The 19,376-nt window shown below is 41.3% G+C and overlaps 1 protein-coding gene across 4 annotated transcripts in view; it reads left to right on the top strand.

Annotated features, from left to right (window-relative positions):
* The window catches only part of trpm3 (transient receptor potential cation channel, subfamily M, member 3), a 245,231-nt gene extending 226,870 nt beyond the window's left edge, over window positions 1–18,361 (top strand). For all 4 annotated transcript variants that reach the window (XM_071353639.1, XM_071353637.1, XM_071353638.1 and 1 more), the window contains 2 exons: window positions 10,371–10,503; window positions 11,628–18,361. In XM_071353639.1, the coding sequence (XP_071209740.1) occupies window positions 10,371–10,503; window positions 11,628–13,170 (1,676 nt within the window). In that variant the 3' untranslated portion in view covers window positions 13,171–18,361. The remainder of the gene's footprint in view (window positions 1–10,370; window positions 10,504–11,627) is intronic.
* Window positions 18,362–19,376: the final 1,015 nt, after the last annotated feature.

Here is a 19,376-nt window from a genome sequence, read left to right as displayed (position 1 = left end):
TTTACCTCATTGATGCCACCCATGCGCTTCCCGTCCATCACCTTCACTCTGCAACATGTCGAGACCTGGTCCGGGACTTTTTTCCCCCTGGCACATTATTTGTCTGGCTCTTGCATTGCCTTCATTGTTGTTTTCTTTACAAATAATAACTTTGGACATGTGCTAATTCCAATCAAAGTAAATGCCTTATTTTCTGTATAACGTGTTGTCATTTCTACTGTATGGAGCATAATGCATTTACTACTTTCTAGTACTGGTGACAAATCATGCATATGGATTCTTGCGTAGATAGTAATGGACACATGATGTGTATAAAATACTTTTTTGAAAGTTGTACTGATTATGATGAGCTAATGTTAAAATATTTATGTGTGGCGCCATGTTTGTTGGCGTTATACAATGCATTCTGGGTGTCACGTAAAAGTCAGTCAGAATTTAATTAAGATGTAGTAACAAAATGAGGTGAGGGATGGTTCACTCATCTTTTGAGTAAACATCCGGAAGTGAATGAAGGAAAGTGAATGATCGTAGATGACACACCCCCTTCAACATGCTGCAAACAAACCAAACTCATCTCCTCTTCTTATCTTTGGTTGACCTTAAAAAAAACTATACTTGGCGGCGCGCACCAACTACCCGTCGTCGGATTTCTTTCGATTTTTAGAAAGTGTTTTACTCAATTATTTGGATCAATGGTGAGCACACCGATGATGTGATGAATTGTAAATAGTCCTTTCTAATTGCTAATTCATATTATGGTTTCTGTCAGCCGAGAGTTAGCTAAATATGACTGCTTCTGTTACCTCAATCTTTCCTCAGTTAGCACTAGGACTGTTGTAGCCTACATTTTCTGGGTTGGATGATTGTGTTATGCTGTCACCACTTCTGTGAATGTCTGAAAATTGCATCCAAAAATAAACTGGTCACATTCAGAACATAACGTTGTTAGGACTGTGTTTGTGCAAAATGTTTCTGTTGAAAAAACACGTCAATTGAAACTGGACGTTCTAATTACACCGGTTTGAGTGTTCGCTGCAGGGACCACTGTAGAATGATGCGTCAAAGGGTTAACAGGAATGTGGCTCTGAATATAGACCCCAACACCGCCCCCATTGCTATTTCTGTATTTTCTGTAGATGTTATAACCATGTTTTGCTACCACTGCATCATCAAAGGTATTATCTAAGTTTCAGAGATACACTACATATACAAAAGTATGTGGACACCCCTTCAGATTAGTGGATTTGGATATTTCAGCCACACCTGTTGCTGACAAGTTGCATAGACTCTCTCTGTGCAATAATAGTGTTTAATATGAAAGACCACCTCATTTCTGTATCCCACATATACAATTATCTAAAATCAAATCAAATTGTATTTGTCACATGCGCCGAATACAACAGATGTAGACCTTACAGTGAAATGCTTACTTACAATCCCTTAACCAACAATGCAGTTCAATAAATAGAGTTAACTTCTTATGGCTGCAGGGGCAGTATTGAGTAGCTTGGATAAAAGGAGCCCATTTCAAACGGCCTCGTACTCAATTCTTGCTCGTACAATATGCATATTATTATTACTATTGGATAGAAAACACTCTCAAGTTTCTAAAACCGTTTGAATTATATCTGTGAGTAAAACAGAACTCATTTTGCAGCAAACTTCCTGTCAGAAAGTGAAAAATCTGAAATCGAGGCTCTGTTCCAGGGCCTCCCTAATCGTTTGCTTGAAATCTATTAGTATACATGCATTTCATACGCCTTCCACTAGATGTCAATAGGCTGTGAGAGGTGAAATGGGGTCTCTAGCTCTTTCTATGGTCAAAAGAGAGAGCTTGGAATGACAGGACCCCAATTTCCTTTGCTCAGGAAGACGCGGAAAGGACTTCCGCATTGGCTTCTGAAAAGCTTTTGTTATAGACGGCAAATATATCCGGCTTTGATTTTATTTGATAAATGTGACAATATCATCGTAAAGTATGTTTTTTCAATATAGTTTAATCAGATTATTGAATTTTTTTCGGGAGTTTTGGCGTGTTCCGTTCTCTGCGTTTGTTGACGATGGACAGGTTCGCGCCACTTGGCAAGTTTTGCTTGCAAATTCGAGAGGGAAAAAGGACATTCTAAATCCAAACAACGATTGTTCTGGACAAAGGACCACTTGTACAAGATTCTGATGGAAGCTCAACCAAAGTAGGACCCATTTATGATGTTATTTCCTATTTCTGTCGAAAATGTGTTGTGTTTTCCGCCTTGAGTTTTGGCGCTGTGTCGCTATAACGTAAGCTGTATGTCGTAATGAAGTTATTTTTAGAATTCTAACACGGCGATTGCATTAAGAACTAGTGTATCTATCATTTGCTGTACAACAAGTATTTTTTAGTAACGTTTATGATTAGTTATTTGGTCAGAATAGGTGAGTGTCAGAAATATATCCGGACATTCTGGGAAAAAGATGCTAAGTTTTCACAATGTATAACCACGGATTTCAGCTCTAAATATGCACATTTTCGAACAAAACATAAGTGTATTGTATAACCTGATGTTATAGGACTGTCATCTGATGAAGTTTGTCCAGGTTAGTGAAAAATTATATATCTTTTGCTGTTGTAACTTTTGTATCTTTTGTATCTTTCTTGCGATCGCTAACTTTTGCTGCTTTTGCTGCTGATAAATGGGTTGTGTTTTTGGCTATTGTGGTAAGCTAATATAATGCTATATTGTGTTTTCGCTGTAAAACACTTAAAGAATCGGAAATATTGGCTGGATTCACAAGATGTTTGTCTTTCATTTGCTGTACACCATGTATTTTTCATGAATGTTTTATGATGAGTATTTAGGTATTTCAATTTGGTCTCTGTAATTGTTCTAGCTGCTTCGGTGCTATTTCCGATTGTAGCTACAATGTAAAACTATGATTTATACCTCAAATATGCAAATTTCTCGAACAAAACATAGATTTATTGTATAACATGTTATAAGACTGTCATCTGATGAAGTTGTTTCTTGGTTAGTTTGGTTGGTTCTTGGTTAGTTTGGTTGGTTTTGTGCATGCTACCTGTGCTGTGAAAAATGTCTGTGCTTTTTTCTATTTGGTGGTGAGCTAACATAAATATACATGGTGTTTTCGCTGTAAAACATAAAAAAAATCGGACATGTTGGCTGGATTCACAAGATGTTTATCTTTCATTTGCTGTATTGGACTTGTTAATGTGTGAAAGTTAAATATTTCTAAAAAATATATTTTGAATTTCGCGCCCTGCACTTGGACGGGCTGTTGTCATATTGAGCCCGACACCGGCCTGCAGCCATAAAAGGTTAACATTTACCAAATAAACTAAAGTCAAAAAAATCGAATCAATCAAAAAGTAACACAAGAAATGTACATAACAGTAACGAGGCTATATACGGGGGGTACAAGTGAATGTGCAAGGGTACAGGTTAGTCGAGCTAATTTGTAAAGTGACTATGCATAGATGATAAACAGCAAGTAGCAGCAGTGTAAAAACAAGGGGGGGGGGGTCAATGTAAATTGTCTGGGTGGCCATTTGATTAGTTGTTCAGCAGTCTTATGGCTTGGGGGTAAAAGGTTCGGTTCGCTCCGGTTCTGCTTGCCGTGCAGTAGCAGAGAGAACAGTCTTGGTTGACTGAAGTCTTTGACCGTTTTTGGGCCTTCCTCTGATGCCGCCTTGTATATAGGTCTTGGATGTCAGGAAGCTTAGCCCCAGTGATGTACTGGACCATACGCACTACCCTCTGTAGCACCTTAAGGTCAGATGCCGAGCAGTTGCCATACCAGGCGGTGATGCAACCGGTCAGGATGCTCTCCCCTGAGGAGGAAAAGATGTTGTTGTGCCCTCTTCACAACTGTCATGGTGTGTTTAGACCATGATAGTTTGTTGGTGATGTGGACACCAAGGAACTTGAAACTCTCGACCCGCTCCACTTCAGTCCCGTCGATGTTAACTTTTACTTGGTACTCATCCCGGATCCAAGAGCACCCCCCACAGTAAAAAAGCTGACTAGCATAGCCTAGCATAGCGTCACAAGTAAATACTAGCATCTAAATATCATTAAATCACAAGTCCAAGACACCAGATGAAAGATACACATCTTGTGAATCCAGCCATCATTTCTGATTTTTAAAATGTTTTACAGGGAAGACACAATATGTAAATCTATTAGCTAACCACGATAGCAAAAGACACCACTTTTTTTTCTCCACCATTTTTTTCCTGCATGGGCAGCTATCACAATTTCGACTAAATAAAGATATATATAGCCACTAACCAAGAAACAACTTCATAAGATGACAGTCTGATAACATATTTATGGTATAGCATATGTTTTTTTAGAAAAATGTGCATATTTCAGGTATAAATCACAGTTCTACATTGCAGCTGCAATCTGAAATAGCGTTGGAAGCAGCCGGAATAATTACAGAGACCGACGTCAATTACCAAAATACTCATCCTAAAACATTTCTGAAAAATACACAGCATACAGCAAATGAAAGCCCAACATCTTGTGAATCCAGCCATCATTTCTGATTTTTAAAATGTTTTACAGGGAAGACACAATATGTAAATCTATTAGCTAACCACGTTAGCAAAAGACACCACTTTTTTTATTCCACCACTTTTTTACTCCATCAGTAGCTATCACTAATTCGACTAAATAAAGATATATATAGCCACTAACCAAGAAACAACTTCATAAGATGACAGTCTGATAACATATTTATGGTATAGCATATGTTTTTTTAGAAAAATTTGCATTTTTCAGGTATAAATCACAGTTTACCATTGCAGCCACTATCACAAAACTCACCCAAAGCGACTAGAATAACTACAGAGAGCAACGTGTATTACCTAATTACTCATCTTAAAACATTTCTGAAAAATACACAGCGTACAGCAAATGAAAGCCCAACATCTTGTGAATCCAGACAATATTTCAGATTTTCTAAGTGTTTTACAGCGAAAACACAATATATCGTTATATTAGCATACCACATGAGCTAACATCACCCCAGCATTGATTCAAGGCAAAAAGCGCGATAACGTTATCACCACCAAAATATATAAATTTTTTCACTAACCTTCTCAGAATTCTTCAGATGACAGTCCTGTAACATCATATTACACAATGCATATAGAGTTTGTTCGAAAATGTGCATATTTAGCATCACAAATCGTGGTTATGCTATGTAATCAGTCAAAACATGGCATGCATTCTGGCCGGCGCCATCTTGGAAGGGCACCTAAGTTTACGATTATTTATCGATTAGATTGACTAAAAAAATACAGGTTGGACAGCTAATGAAAGATGCATTGGTTATTAATGCAACCGCTGATTTAGATTTTTAAAATTAACGTTACTAGACATACAGTGTGCGTTACAGCCAGACTAGTGCCGCAATAATGGCCGAAAAATGCGTTTACATTTTTCCACATAAATACGGAATAAAATCATAAATAGCTCTTACTTTTGGACGAGCTTCCATCAGAATCTTGGGCAAGGTGTCCTTTTGTCCAAAATAATCGTTGCTTTGTTGTAAAACGTCCACTTCAACTTCGGAACTAGCAGCTAACAGTAGCTACGTGGCACACACATGTCCAAATCCTCAAACGCAATACTACGAAAATTCTGAAAATAGCAATATACTCGCATAAACTGATATAAATCGGTTTCAAATAACTTCGTTATGATGTTTCTAACACCTATACCGAATTAAATTACAGACGGACATATCTAAGGCCGATAACTGAGCGTTTCAAAATGCTATCCTGGGGTCTTGCGTTGCGTAATGGCGGAAGTCGAAAAGAGAGCGCACCTCGTTCCTTGCCCTTTTATAAGCTCTGAGAAATACGTAGAAACACCATTCCACTTCTCATTGGTTACTGACATCCAGGGGAAGGCGGGTGCAGTTCATTTCGATCCATAGGGCACACACAGAGCTTTAAACTGATCCGAGATCAGAGCCTAGTTTTCAGACCTTCGCATGTCCTGTCATGATTTTCGCTGTAGAAAGAGTTCTGGTTCACCCACAGACATAATTCAAACGGTTTTAGAAACTAGAGATTGTTTTCAATAGTAATAATAATATGCATATTGTACGAGCAAGAATTGAGTATGAGGCAGTTTAATTTGGAGACGATATTTTCCAAAGTGGAAACAGCACCCCCTGTATTGAGAAAAGGTTAATAAGGTCCTGTTTGGCCCTCCTTTTCCTATAGTCCATGATCAGCTCCTTGCTCACATTGAAAGAGAGGTTGTTGTCCTAGCACCACACTGCCAGATCTCTGACCTCCTCCCTATAGGCTGTGTCATCGTTGTCGGTGATCAGGCCTACCACGGTTGTGTCATCAGCAAACTTAATGATGGTGTTGAAGTTGTGCTTGGCCACCCAGTCGTGGGTGAACAGGGAGTACAGGAGTGGACTAAGCATGTACCCCTTAGGGGCCCTAGTGTTGAGGATCAGCGTGACAGATGTGAAGTCCAGGATCCAGTTGTAGAGGGAGGTGTTTAGTCCCAGGGTCCTTAGCTAAGTGTTGAGCTTTGTGGGCACTATGGTGTTGAATGCTGAGCTGTAGTCAATGAACAGCATTCTCACATGGGTGTTCCTTTTGTCCAGGTGGGAAAGGGCAGTGTGGAGTTCGATTGAGATTGTTTCTTGTGCGGACGTTTTGAAGCACTTGTTTTTGTGAGTCTGCCCTCCGCCACTATATGGCTCATGCAAGCAATTAAGCCAGTCAAAGAAATCTCAGGAATGGAACTCTGACCAAAACAACTGTCTGGATGATGCTTCAACACTAAACCTACGTGGAAAATTAGGTCATTGCGTCATCTGTGGATCTGTTGGGGCGGTATGCGAATTGGAGTGGGTCTAGGGTTTCTGGCATGATGGTGTCGATGTGAGTCATGACCAGCCTTTCAAAGCACTTCATGGTTACCGACGTGAGTGCTATGGGGCGGTAATCATTTAGGCAGGTTACCTTCGCTTTCTTGAGCACAGTGTGCTCTTGGAAGAATGGGTCATTGCAGGGGTTGAGAACAGCTGGCTTCCTCTGGGTTACTTTGTCATGCACTTTGTCCCATCTTCTCGGTTCATCATCTTGAGTTGATTCGAACCAGGAATCTGTACAGCCATATATCCTACATAGTTTATGAAATCAATTGAGGCATTGAACAAATACAAATATGATAGCTAGATACACCTACTTCAAACCCTAGCTAACTAATAAAACATTGCTATAGCCTACACAATACCACAGATTATTTTAAAAGACTCACAACATTTTCCTTTCTTTCTGTGTCACCAAATGTTTGCACACTACTGGTAACGTGAACAGGTTTAGATTATACTGTAACATTATGGCACAATGTTGTTGAGAAGTTATATGGATGTACAGTATGTCCAGCAGCTGAGCAGGGAGATGATACACTTCGAAAATGGACGTCTATCCTGGGGACGTCAGAAAATGCCTTCAAAATCGGCAGCTAGTTGCAACAGTGAGCGCTATTACCATCAAGTAGGCTTGGGTTTTGCTAAAATGTTGTGGATAAGGAGGAGAGATGGGCGTAATTCCCGTGACTCTGAATCTGAAAGTTTGGTGTTCGATCCCAGAGGTGGAAACTGTTTATTTTTATTTTAACCTTAACCCCTAGCTTAAAGGATTTGTTGCACGCTAGACCTAATTTTCCACTGACTTTTATTGTTAAAGCATCATCCACGCAGTTGTTTTGGTCGAAGTTACATTCCTGAGATTTCTCTGGCTTTTTTCCAGTTGATCTAGGGACATTGAAAACGTTACTCTTGAGTTGATAAGGGCTGGGAAATCTGCATGATCGTTCACAGACTGTTGTGCTGTGACCAACATCATCAGTGTCTTTTCCAGACAAATTTCGTTCTTCAAATGTTGACATTATCAAGTCCCATCGGAACAGCACTGACACTCAATTTCAGTCAGAATTGCCTTGCATTTTACTAAACATTTTCACATTTACACCAGCAGTTCCCTATGACTCTCTTTCTGGGAGCTGCTGCTGGTTGCTGGTCTACACGGATGTAGTAGTGCCGTAGAAATAAGTTCCAAGACAAGGCTAAGCAGGAAGTAAACACAGTTTTAGTTATACACATTAATGCTCGTAATGGTGGAAATAGCCAAGTGTTTTGATATTGACATGCGTGTATAGCCCACAAATACATGAGATGGCTGTAAAGTTTCTTGTGCGGACGTTTTGAAGCACTTGTTTTTGTGAGTCTGGCCACCACCACTATATGGCTCATGCAAGCAATTAAGCCAGTCAAAGAAATCTCAGGAATGGAACTCTGACCAAAAGTCTGGATGATGCTTCAACACTAAACCTACGTGGAAAATTAGGTCTAACATGCTGAAAACCCAAATATCCCTTGAACCATTCAGAGTGCCTGAACTTAACCCTTAACTTCGAAATTTGACGTTTGGAGAAATGGAATGATACAGAGCAGCAACATCGAAATTTAACCGATGGAGAAAAGGAACGATACAAAGCAGCAGCTTCTAAATTGGACATTTGGAGAAATGGAACGATACAGAGTAGCAGGAGCAACCCAGGGTGTTAAAAATACCTCGAAATTTGACGACTGGAACAACATGGATAGACCTCTAATTCCGCAGTGAGACAGAGCTTATTGAGCTGACAGCCTAGTGGACAGAATCACACAGCCTGTGTCACAGGGTTGTGACAGCTAAGTAGGACACTATGTCTCTGGTATTGTTGCCGTTCATGCTCTCCCTATTAATTAAGTAGACTGTGTCACGGTGAAATCTAGATGGCTACCAATATTAGGTATTTCTTGTGTAGGCTGCTATCCTACTTGAAATATAATCTTGGGAGGGAAAATAATTGGCCATGTTACCAGCTACTGCCGGCAACACTGATAGAGCTGCCCAGTGGAAGCACCTTAGGTCGGCAGACACCTCAATACAACACCTGTGCACAGGTCATTCGCATCGGCTTTAGTGGCTGAGGCTGGCGAGTAGTTTAACGGACCACAATGTGGTTTTTGTGTAAAATGTGGCCCGTCAATCCAAAATAAAAATCGGGGCGCCGGTAATATGGGTCATATCTTTTCAACTGCTAGACACAAGCCATTTTCTCTGTAGTAAAGGTGAAAACCTAACGGTCACAAATCTGAGCTCAGTTTATTTTCTATGGCATCATCACAATTATTATCTGGGTAAAAAAAAAATTCGGTCGCACAGCAAGATATTCACAAGGAATTTAGAGCAGACCGAAATGGCTTTAGCTAGCAAACATTAGCCAGCTAGCTAGCTAAGTTAGCTAAGAAAACATGCAATAATTCAACATTGGCTAGCAGTAAAGTTACTTGTAAACAAGTCAAGGTACCTACCCAGCAGCTGCTGAAAATATTCTTCCACTTCACAGCAGCTTCAAGAAGATATTTACAAAAATAATCTGAGATTCAGGGACTGAAGGGCGTTCTTGTCCACAGATGGGCAGTTCCAAATGCTGCCAGAAAACAGGTATTCCACATGGGTTGTGCGCGCAGGGTACACTAAATTAGAATAGTTGCAGCCAAGGAGTGGGGCGCGTCTGTAAAGCCTAAAGGGAGAAGAGCGAACAGGCATAGAAAACACACACCAAGTTGAGAAATTTACAAAAGAGCCAAATGAGATCTTCTGAAAAGAACTAGGTAAGATACTCAGGTGAGAGAGTGAAGTGGAGTCTTCCTCGAATAACTCTGCAGAACAACTCAGCAGAAACATCCGGCGACATCCTGACAGCTGATACACAGAAATGTTCCTGCAACATTCCCATGAGACGTGTCTGGAACATTAATATCTTATGTTCAGAGAACATGGAAACCATGATCTGTGTATGTTTTGGTGGGACGTTAATGAAATAGTCTCCTAACCCTCAGAAAACTGGACACATGAACGTTCTTGCAACGTTACCATGAAACGTGTCTAGGACATTAATATCTTACATTCTGAAAACATGACAACCATGTTCTGTATATGTTTGGTGGTACGTTGATGGAAAATTCTCCTAATTCTAATGCCAAAACATGCTAAAAAAAAGGTTTTTACTAACATAGATAGAATGTTCCCCTAACTAATGGAAAACTGGACACTCAGACTTTAGGGGAATATTACGAGCAACATTATTAAAACGTTATCTCTCCCTAGAATTGTTAGTTGGTCAGGTAGCAAAAAGACAGTACTAGACAGCAACAGATTAAGACAAAAATTATACTTATCGCTCCTTGAGATATCAGGAGTCCTCTAGCTATAGATTGATCCATCCTTCCTTGTTTCCGCTTATCCTTCCATGTTGCTTTTCATCATCCTTGCATCACAGAGCTCTTCATCACTGAAGACGAGCTGAAGAAAGTTCATGACTTTGAGGAGCAGTGCATTGAGGAGTACTTCCGTGAGAAAGATGACCGCTTCAACTCCTCGAATGACGAGAGGATCCGAGTGACGTCAGAGAGGTTGGACATGAGCAAACACAATCCTGTCATGCTTGAGTACAACACATGATGTAGGCTCTTCCTTTTTTGTCAGCAAATCCCTTCCTCATCCTCATAGTGTAGTATGGAAAAAACATGAACAAAGGCTCCAGAAACACCCAAATACGTCCTTTTAGAAACTCTCAGTATAGTGATGCAGGTCTTTAGATGTTGTATACATGAAATTGTGTCATTACGAACTTTATCCACAATTTAAAATGCAGTTTTGTGCAACTTGAGTCATTTCCGCTATCCATCTGTTCCACTCTCCGTGTAGCCTGCTGCTACAGGTAACTGCGAAAATTAAGGAAACACCAACATAAAGTGTCTTAATAGGGTGTTGGGCCACCACGAGCCGCCAGATTCTACAAGTGTCTGGAACTTCCTGTGTGGAAGCTCTGCATGCTTTCAATATACTTTGTGTCCCTAATTTATTCAAGTGTTTCCTTTATTTTTGCAGTTACTTGTAGAATGGACGACGAGGTAATGTAATATAATGTTGAGGATAAAGTTTGTAACGACACAATTTCATGAGTACACAATCTAAAGACTTGCATCAGTGTACTGAGAGCTTTGCCGTTTCTAAAATGACGTATTTGGGTGTATTTGAAGCCTTTGTTCATGTTTTTTTCTACACAATGAGGATGAGGAAGTGATTTGCTGGTTGGGGTAAGTTTCTCAAAAACTTGTGAATTCACAAAAAAAACGGTGTCTTGGTCCCTTCTATAACATGCCATTGTTTGGTTCAAACATTTTTATTTGATTCTAAAAAAAATAACTTATTCTTTAAGTACATCACATGATAGGCTCTTACTTTGCTGCCATTATTTCCAGTCATGGACAATATAATCACTTTCACCCCCTCCTCTCTCTCCCTCTCTCTCTTCTCTCACTCCCTCCTCTCTCTCACCCCCCCTTCTTTTTCTCCCCCTTCCCCCTCCTCTCTCTCTCTCCCTCCCACCCACCCACTCCTCTCTCTCTCTCTCCCCTCCTCTCTTTCTCTCCCCCTCCTCTCTCTCCACCTCCCTTGTCTCTTCCTCCCCCTCCCTTCTCTCTCCCCTTTCTCTCTTCTCTCTTTCTCTCCCTCTCTTCTCTGTCTGTTGCAGAGTGGAGAACATGGCTATGCGTCTGGAGGAGGTGAATGAGAGAGAACATTTCATGAAGGCATCTCTACAGACCGTGGACATCCGTCTGGCCCAGATGGAGGAGCTGATTGGTCGGATTGCTGTGGCTCTGGAGCGAGTCACGGGAGTGGAGCGGGGCGAGGTCAACAAAGCCCGCTCTCGCACCTCCTCCGACTGCACAGACTCGGCCTACGTGCTGCGTCAGGGTGAGTGCCCAGATGCAGCATACTTTTTGCGCCAGAGCAGCTTCAACAGCCAAGAGGGGAACTCCTACCGGCTCAATGAGGGTGCAGAGGGCTCCATGTCGCCGCCCTCCCCCACCAATCTGGCCATGCGCACACGCAGCCACTCTTTCTACGTGGCCGGAGGTCGCGAGCGAGCCGGGGCCGACCGGACTCACCGTCTCCTCAAGGAGCGCTCCTTCAGCCTGCAACGAGCCAATAGTTCACAGTCGGTGGCCTTGTGCACTGCCCCCAAGGAGTCTAAGCCCCTCCCACTGGCCACGCTGTCCGTCTCCCAGCAGCACCGCCCCTCTTCCTGCGTCGACATCTTTGTGTCGGCATCCGAGGAGGAGGGGCCAGCCAAGGTCTTCTTTGACCCACTGAGGATGGCCCCTCTCCTCCGGCCTGACTCCTCGCTCCACTCTGAGATTATGGAGGCGGTGCTGTCGAGCGGGAGGGACTATGGTGGAGGCAGCGGGTTGGGCGACAGACACTCTGAGGGTGGGGCCGTGTTCGAGGACAGCGTGGCTGCAGACCTGTCACTATGCTCCGCCAACCTGCTCCCAGATAACACTGTGCCACTCTGGGAACTGGCCCCCTCTCCTCCACCATCAGCGGGCCTGCTGGAGCGCTCCAAAAGCAGCCGCTACCTGTCCACTGGCGGTGGGGGCTACCTGGAAGAGCCTCAGCTGGTCAAGTCTCACAGCCTCATGTTCACACCGCGAGGCTGCTATGGAGGCCTAGGGGCAGGAGTTCAGGTCAAAGCGGCTGAGTACACCAGCATCACCGACTGCATAGACACCAGGTGTGTCTCTGCCCCTTACTCCACCGACGACTGTTGCCACTCCCCCGGAGGCTCCACCTCATTCCCCTTTGACAAGCCCCCTGACATGAGCTCCTCCCACCCAGAGCGCGAGGCCGAGCTCAGCCACACAGAGTCAGAACCTGAAGACCTAGAGGAAATGGCCCCTGCCCCCGAGCTCCGTCGCACGGGGGGTGGCTTAGGAGGGGCGAGTGGGACCCCCTTCTGCTCGCCCTTCTCTAGGCTGGAACGAGCCAACAGCTGCTCCTCAGACGACTCCTCCCACCCATCCTTGGCCCCTCCTCCCCACAGAAAAAGCCTGTCGGTCAGTGAGAGGATGGAGAGGGGTGCAGACCGTGGGGTTCTGGGGGAACCCAGGAACCCCTTCCTGAGGAGCAAGTCTGGGGCGCGGCCTGACGCCAAGACAGACAGCCTCTCCATGAGGAAGCTGACCACCCCCTCTGCGTTCCGCAGCTTCAACAGCAGACACAACTACACGTGACAATTATGAAGGGAACAAGAATGGGACAGGGCACATTCTGTTATACCGGACCATAGGGCTGGCTGGGGGGAGAGCAAGGTCCATGGGGAGGGAACCTACCAGTCTTAAACAAAGTGCTATGAAGGGTAGTTCTTACCTCCTCCTCAAGCTGACTCTCATTGCATGTTTGGTCATGGAGGCTATGTACCGTGTCTGTCTACCATTTTTTTTGTCAAGTCAACACACTAATGCATCACATGTCACAGAACACTAGTCTAGTCCACATAGAAAGTATAGAAAACAAATGTCTACTAATAACAGGTTAGTCAGAGTCTTTAGAAAATTATCAACTTGGCCACCTGACAATATATGACTGTAGGTCAGTATTGCCAAATTTCCTCAGGTTCTCCTTAGTTTCTCTTTGCCCTTAAACTGCCCATACCCATGGATATGACTCTTCGCTTTTGTGCTTCCACCACTGACATAGTACTGCATGCTACTGTAACTGCATGCTACAACAGTAGCAGCAGTAGTAACCTAGTCCCCAGGGTAATTCTACGTATCGCATGTAAGCCTGAAACGCCAACAACTCAAATCTGGCCTATGTGGTATTGAAAAATAGTCGTGGCTCAGAATAAAAATAAACTTGTGGAGAGCTGAGGTGTTTGGAGGGAGGTGATTGATTAGAAATAAAGCCAATGGCTATGGGTCAGGACTTTTTCCTGATCCTTCTATTGGGTTAATGAAGGCCATGTTTGAAGCTTTGGTCCACCAGACCATCTGAACATTAGGGGGAAGGGTCAGGTGAACTAGATTACAGCAGTAGTGACTGTAGTAGAACACACATAGAGACCAGTCAAACGTTTTTTTTATTTTTAAATTGAACCTTTATTTAACTAGGCAAGTCAGTTAAGAATAAATTTGTATTTACAATGACAGCCTACCGGGCAACAGTGGGTTTACTGCCCTGTTCAGGGGCAGAACGACAGCTTTTTACCTTGTCAGCTCGGGGATTCAATCCAGCAAACTTTCGGTTACTGGCCCAACGCTCTAACCACTAGGCTACCTGCCACCCCAAACTGGTGATGCAGGTTGAATTTCTGGATATAATAGGCTCTATAATGTATAAGGCATGTCCCTGATTTAAAATCCATGCACACTGACAGTCAGGTAGCATTGACCCAACAGAGTTCCAGGGCACTAAAATATATTACCTACATGACCTCAGTAAGAAGGAAGATGGAATATTTAGTTAAATATAGACTCATCGTAAGTGTCTATCTATTTACTTGTGTTGTCCAATCCTCAGTCACGTGGGCTTATTGTCACTGTGGCCTACAGTGTAGAGGAGTAAACACGCACACACATAATCATACATGCACTCAAGGTGTATGGAATGGGTGAAGGAAAGCCTAAACAATTCCTCTAATGTAACAAATTGTTTGATAGCACCAGCATCATCCCAATGTTATAAGTATTTTCCTTAGATTGCCTTTTCTCAGTAAAAAACTCAGAACTGGACACAAGAGAGAGCTGTGACCCTATTTGGAGAGTCCTTCATCCTAAGCAGTATGCCCACTATGAAATTGCAACACTTCAAAATCAAAACGATTAAAGTAGCCTTTTTAGCAACCAAACATCAAACATGACTGGTAATAGTACCCATTCCTTTCATTTCTGTGGCAGCAGCATTCTATTGCTTGGGTCTGACACCAGTCTCAAGTAGCCAGACATTTTAATCTCCTGTTCGGTATGAATAGTGAGCTTCAAGATGAGAAGGCTGGAAAGCTAGACGGACACTGGCCTATGAACTATCATTGGATCCGTCCTTCTTACTTTTTTTGCAGTCATTCATGATTTCTTCTATTCAAATTGAAGCACCAGACTGACCAATGTAATCACCTAGAAGGGTAAACTTAAACCGGCAGAAAATTGTCTGCAAAATTTGTAGGACTACAGAATACTGTATGTATGAGTAGGCTAGAAGAGAAAGGTTAGAAAACTAAATTCCACAAGATGGAGTTATTTGAAACATTTGCAAAAGAGTCAGCTCTATGAATCGTATGCATTTTATGAGAGGTAGAGACACCTTTCAAGTTAATATAAAAAAGCAATGGCAGAGAACCAGTGTTTTTTAAATCCCTTAATTTATTACAACGCATAATATCTGACTGGTGTGGAATACCTGTTACAACATGTTTGTAATGATGGAACTAGATGAGTAACATTTACATCAGAGGTTCTCAAAAAATAAGATATGTTTGTGTTTTATATTTGATCAATATTACATCACTTTAATTTAATTACATTTTGCAATTGTTTTGATTGCTTATATTGACCTATTTTCTTTGCTTACAATGAATAATTGAATGGCTGTTTGAAATACGAACTGACTATTTATACCTTCTCAGTGCTATTTTGTCAAATTTAAAGTATTGAATTATTACAAGCTTTTAACATGTATAAAAGGTGTCACCTATAAGCACTGATGTATTATACGGTTTACTTAATATATCATGTGATTAATTACTATATTGTACATCGCAATCACAATTCAAGTGTTGAATCATTTGTTTATATTGTATGTTCTTGAGCAGCTGTCAAAGAGAAAGAAAAATATATTTTTGAATGTAAGTTGGATATTTCAAAGCAATACTCCGCTACAAGCATTACCAAACTGAGGGTGCCTTTCAAGCATGGAGTGGCTATTTGAAATTCACAGTAATTAAAACATCTACATGAAATCTGCACATTCATTTTGTTTGTAACTTTTCTCACGAATCTAGTTACACTATTAAGGACCCATGGTATTATTTTCCTGAATTTCTTAACTGTGGGGATAATGCAGTTCAAGTGGTTACAGCGTTTTGTCGTACACTGGAGAAAAACATTGATTTCATGGCTAAGAACATGTGCAAGACCTAGGAGATACACCTAGGAGATAGACCTAGGAGATAGACCTAGGAGATAGACCTAGGAGATAGACCTAGGAAGTGGCACTGGCACTCTATGCCTTTTGATCGTTTTTTTTTTGAGAGGGTGGGGGGACTGGCTGCTCTCTGTGTATCTTCACTCTTGGTCTGAATATTTAATTTGCCTTATCAATGTCCAATACTATTGAATGGGTATTTTCACACGTTTCCTAAACTGCTTCTTTGTTTTTGTAAGGATGTAGATGCGCAAGTGACACTCAGCAGATGGAGGAAATGTGTTGTAAAATAAGGAATATTCCAATCTCTCTTGAGCAGACAGGCCTCCGCTAATCACTGTGCGTATGCATTCAACCCAAATTCTCATGGGACCTTAGATCTCTATTTTTTTTGTGTAAGGAAATGTAAAATGACCTCTCTCTTCAGTTGTGTTCCATGAAACCCAACCCTCCCGCCCCTTTTGTGGACACAGGAGTCAAAGTTAAAACCAACTAAAACCAACAATGAGCTTTAATACAATCACAAAGTGTGAAGAATAGGCCGTTGAGCTTGGGCTTTTGTTCAAAACTAGTGTAAGAATATCCAACAACTTTCAGGTGCAGGGTGCATATAGACATGAAAAAAAACCTGCACAATGTTGGATTCTCATGTTGTTAGTTGTTGGTGCGGTTTTATCTCACAATACACGGGATAGTTCACTTTTACAATTTTTTTTGTAAATAAATAAGCTAAAGTTTAAAAAAGTGAACAAACTGTTTAAAAGATGTCTGAACACCATTGAACACACTTGTTGAAGGAAGATTGCATTGCAAAAGAAGAGTGATAAGGTGAAGGTTTGCTTCCCCTTTGGCTTTTTGTCCAGGCACTGGTTTGGATCCTGGGTCCTTTAATTAACCTAAGTGAATGGGCTCTTAGCACTCAACGGGACAAAATAAGTATTTTTGTTTTCCTTATGGAAAGGAGCATGCAAGGACAAACATGTCCATAGCACTTCTAAATCATGTGTAAATGCTCTGTAAATGTTTGCTCTGTTGTACAATACACTAATATATAAAATAAAAGGGAGATCTATGTACTGTACCAGTCAAACGTTTGGACACACCTACTCATCCAAGGTTTTTTTGTACATTTTTACTATTTTCTACATTGTAGAATAATAGTGAAGACATCAAAACTATGAAATAACACATATGGAAATAAAAAAGTGTTAAACAAATCAAAATATATTTTAGATTATAGATTCCTCAAGTAGCCAACCTTTGCCTTGATGACAGCTTTGCACACTCTTGGCATTCTCTCAACCAGCTTCACCTGGAATGCCATTCCAACAGTCTTGAAGGAGTTCCAACATATGCTGAGCATTTGTTGGCTGCCTTTCCTTCACTCTGCAGTCCAACTCATCTCAAACCATCTCAATTGGTTTGAGGTCGGGTGATTGAGCTGTTGTTGCCAAAACATGGACTTGGTCCTTTCCCAAATACGGTTATCTTCTGTATACCAACCCTACCTTGCCACAACACAACTGATTGGCACAAACGCATTAAGGAAAGAAATTCCACAAATTAACTTTTAACACGGCACACCTGTTAATTGAAATGCATTAAGGGTGATTACCTCATGAAGCTAGTTGAGAGAATGCCAATAGTGTGCAGAGCTTTCATCAAGTGAAAGTGGCTACTTTGAAGAATCAAAAGTATAAAATATATTTTGATTTGTTTAACACTTTTTTGGTTACTACTGTACATGATTCCATATGTGACCTGGAATGAGTAGGTATGTCCAAACGTTTGACTGGCACTGTATGTCTGAGGACACAGATATGACAGTAGCCTAATACCGAGAATTTTGCCAATGCGATCCAACAAAACCTAATGTACAGTATTTTCTCAATATTTTCCTATACTGTATCATACAGTTTTGTGAATTATAGATTATGGTTATAATTCAAAGAGGTTTTCGTTTTCCCTCAGTCTGTTGGAGAGTAGGCTACTCGTATGCTAAAGAGGCGTCCAAGCACATTTCTGCAATAATACTGATATTGTAGTTTTACTTGAGGGGACTTATCTTCCGGCAGTCTCACTTTATTTAGTGTCCTTTAATGCATGCAGTTCTTCCACTGATTATGTACAGAAGTACATTGTGAAATTGATATGAGAGAGAGAGAGATTTTAAATGACCTCACGGTAGTGAGTATTTGGATGCAAATGCAAATCTGTATTCTTCAATATGAATAGGATCATGTCTGGCATGCATGATTAAATAAAGAAATGAATACATAACTATGGTGTCTCCGTTGCAGGTTATTTTTCAATGTGTTATGAAAACGATGTATCGTGTTTTCCAGGAACACAGGTAATAATGTTATAACTAACTTGTAACTTTGTTGTTAAAGTGATAGTTCACCCAAATTACATATTGGTTTCCTTACTCTGTAAGCAGTCTATGGAAAAGGTATGAAAGCAATCAACGCATTGGTTTTGTTTTCCTGGCAATGTTTTTAAATGCTAACCTTTTAATATTTTAACTTTTGTGGCACAAATCCAAAGCAAGTCATGGTACCTATATTACAATTTTTCACACATCAAGCTCAAATCATCCGTATCTGAAATTGAATGGGTAGCTCAACTAAGTCACGTATAGATGATTTGGTCATGATGTCAAAAAATGCTAATATAGGTACAATGACTTGCAATTTATTTGTGCCACAAATGCTAAAACGTTAGCATTTGGAAACAGTGCCAGGGAAACAAAACCAAAGCATGGATGCTGTCATCCTTTTCCATAGACTGCTTACAGGGTACGGAAAACAATAAGTAATTTGAAATTTGGGTGAACTATCCCTTTAACATCAAAGAGAAACAATGCTTAGTCAATGGAGCACAATTCTCTGCAGTAGTCACCACATATTATCACCCAGTTGTTCCTAAAATCACAGTAGTAGCCCAGTCTTATATAGATGCTGACTGCGGGTTCTCTGAACGGACAACATTCACTGAATGGACCACATTCACAGTCATTGATAATTCAAAGTTAGACTCCCTTGTGACATTGTGTTGTTTTGAATGTAGGCTACCTGGGACTGCAGATATATGAAAACAAAGAGAATATGCCAAACTTCGAGGAAAGTGGCCGAGAGGGGTTCAGCTGCAACATTATCTCTCAGAGCAGTCATCCCTCAGTGTAAGATCCACAGATGATGCAATCTCTATTGCACTCCACACTGCCCTTTCCCACCTGGACAAAAGGAACACCTATGTGAGAATGCTATTCATTGACTACAGCTCAGCGTTCAACACC

Source organism: Salvelinus alpinus, chromosome 19 (assembly GCF_045679555.1).
Source record: "Salvelinus alpinus chromosome 19, SLU_Salpinus.1, whole genome shotgun sequence".
NCBI lineage: Eukaryota > Metazoa > Chordata > Actinopteri > Salmoniformes > Salmonidae > Salvelinus > Salvelinus alpinus.
This window is presented reverse-complemented; position numbering and strand designations above follow the sequence as displayed.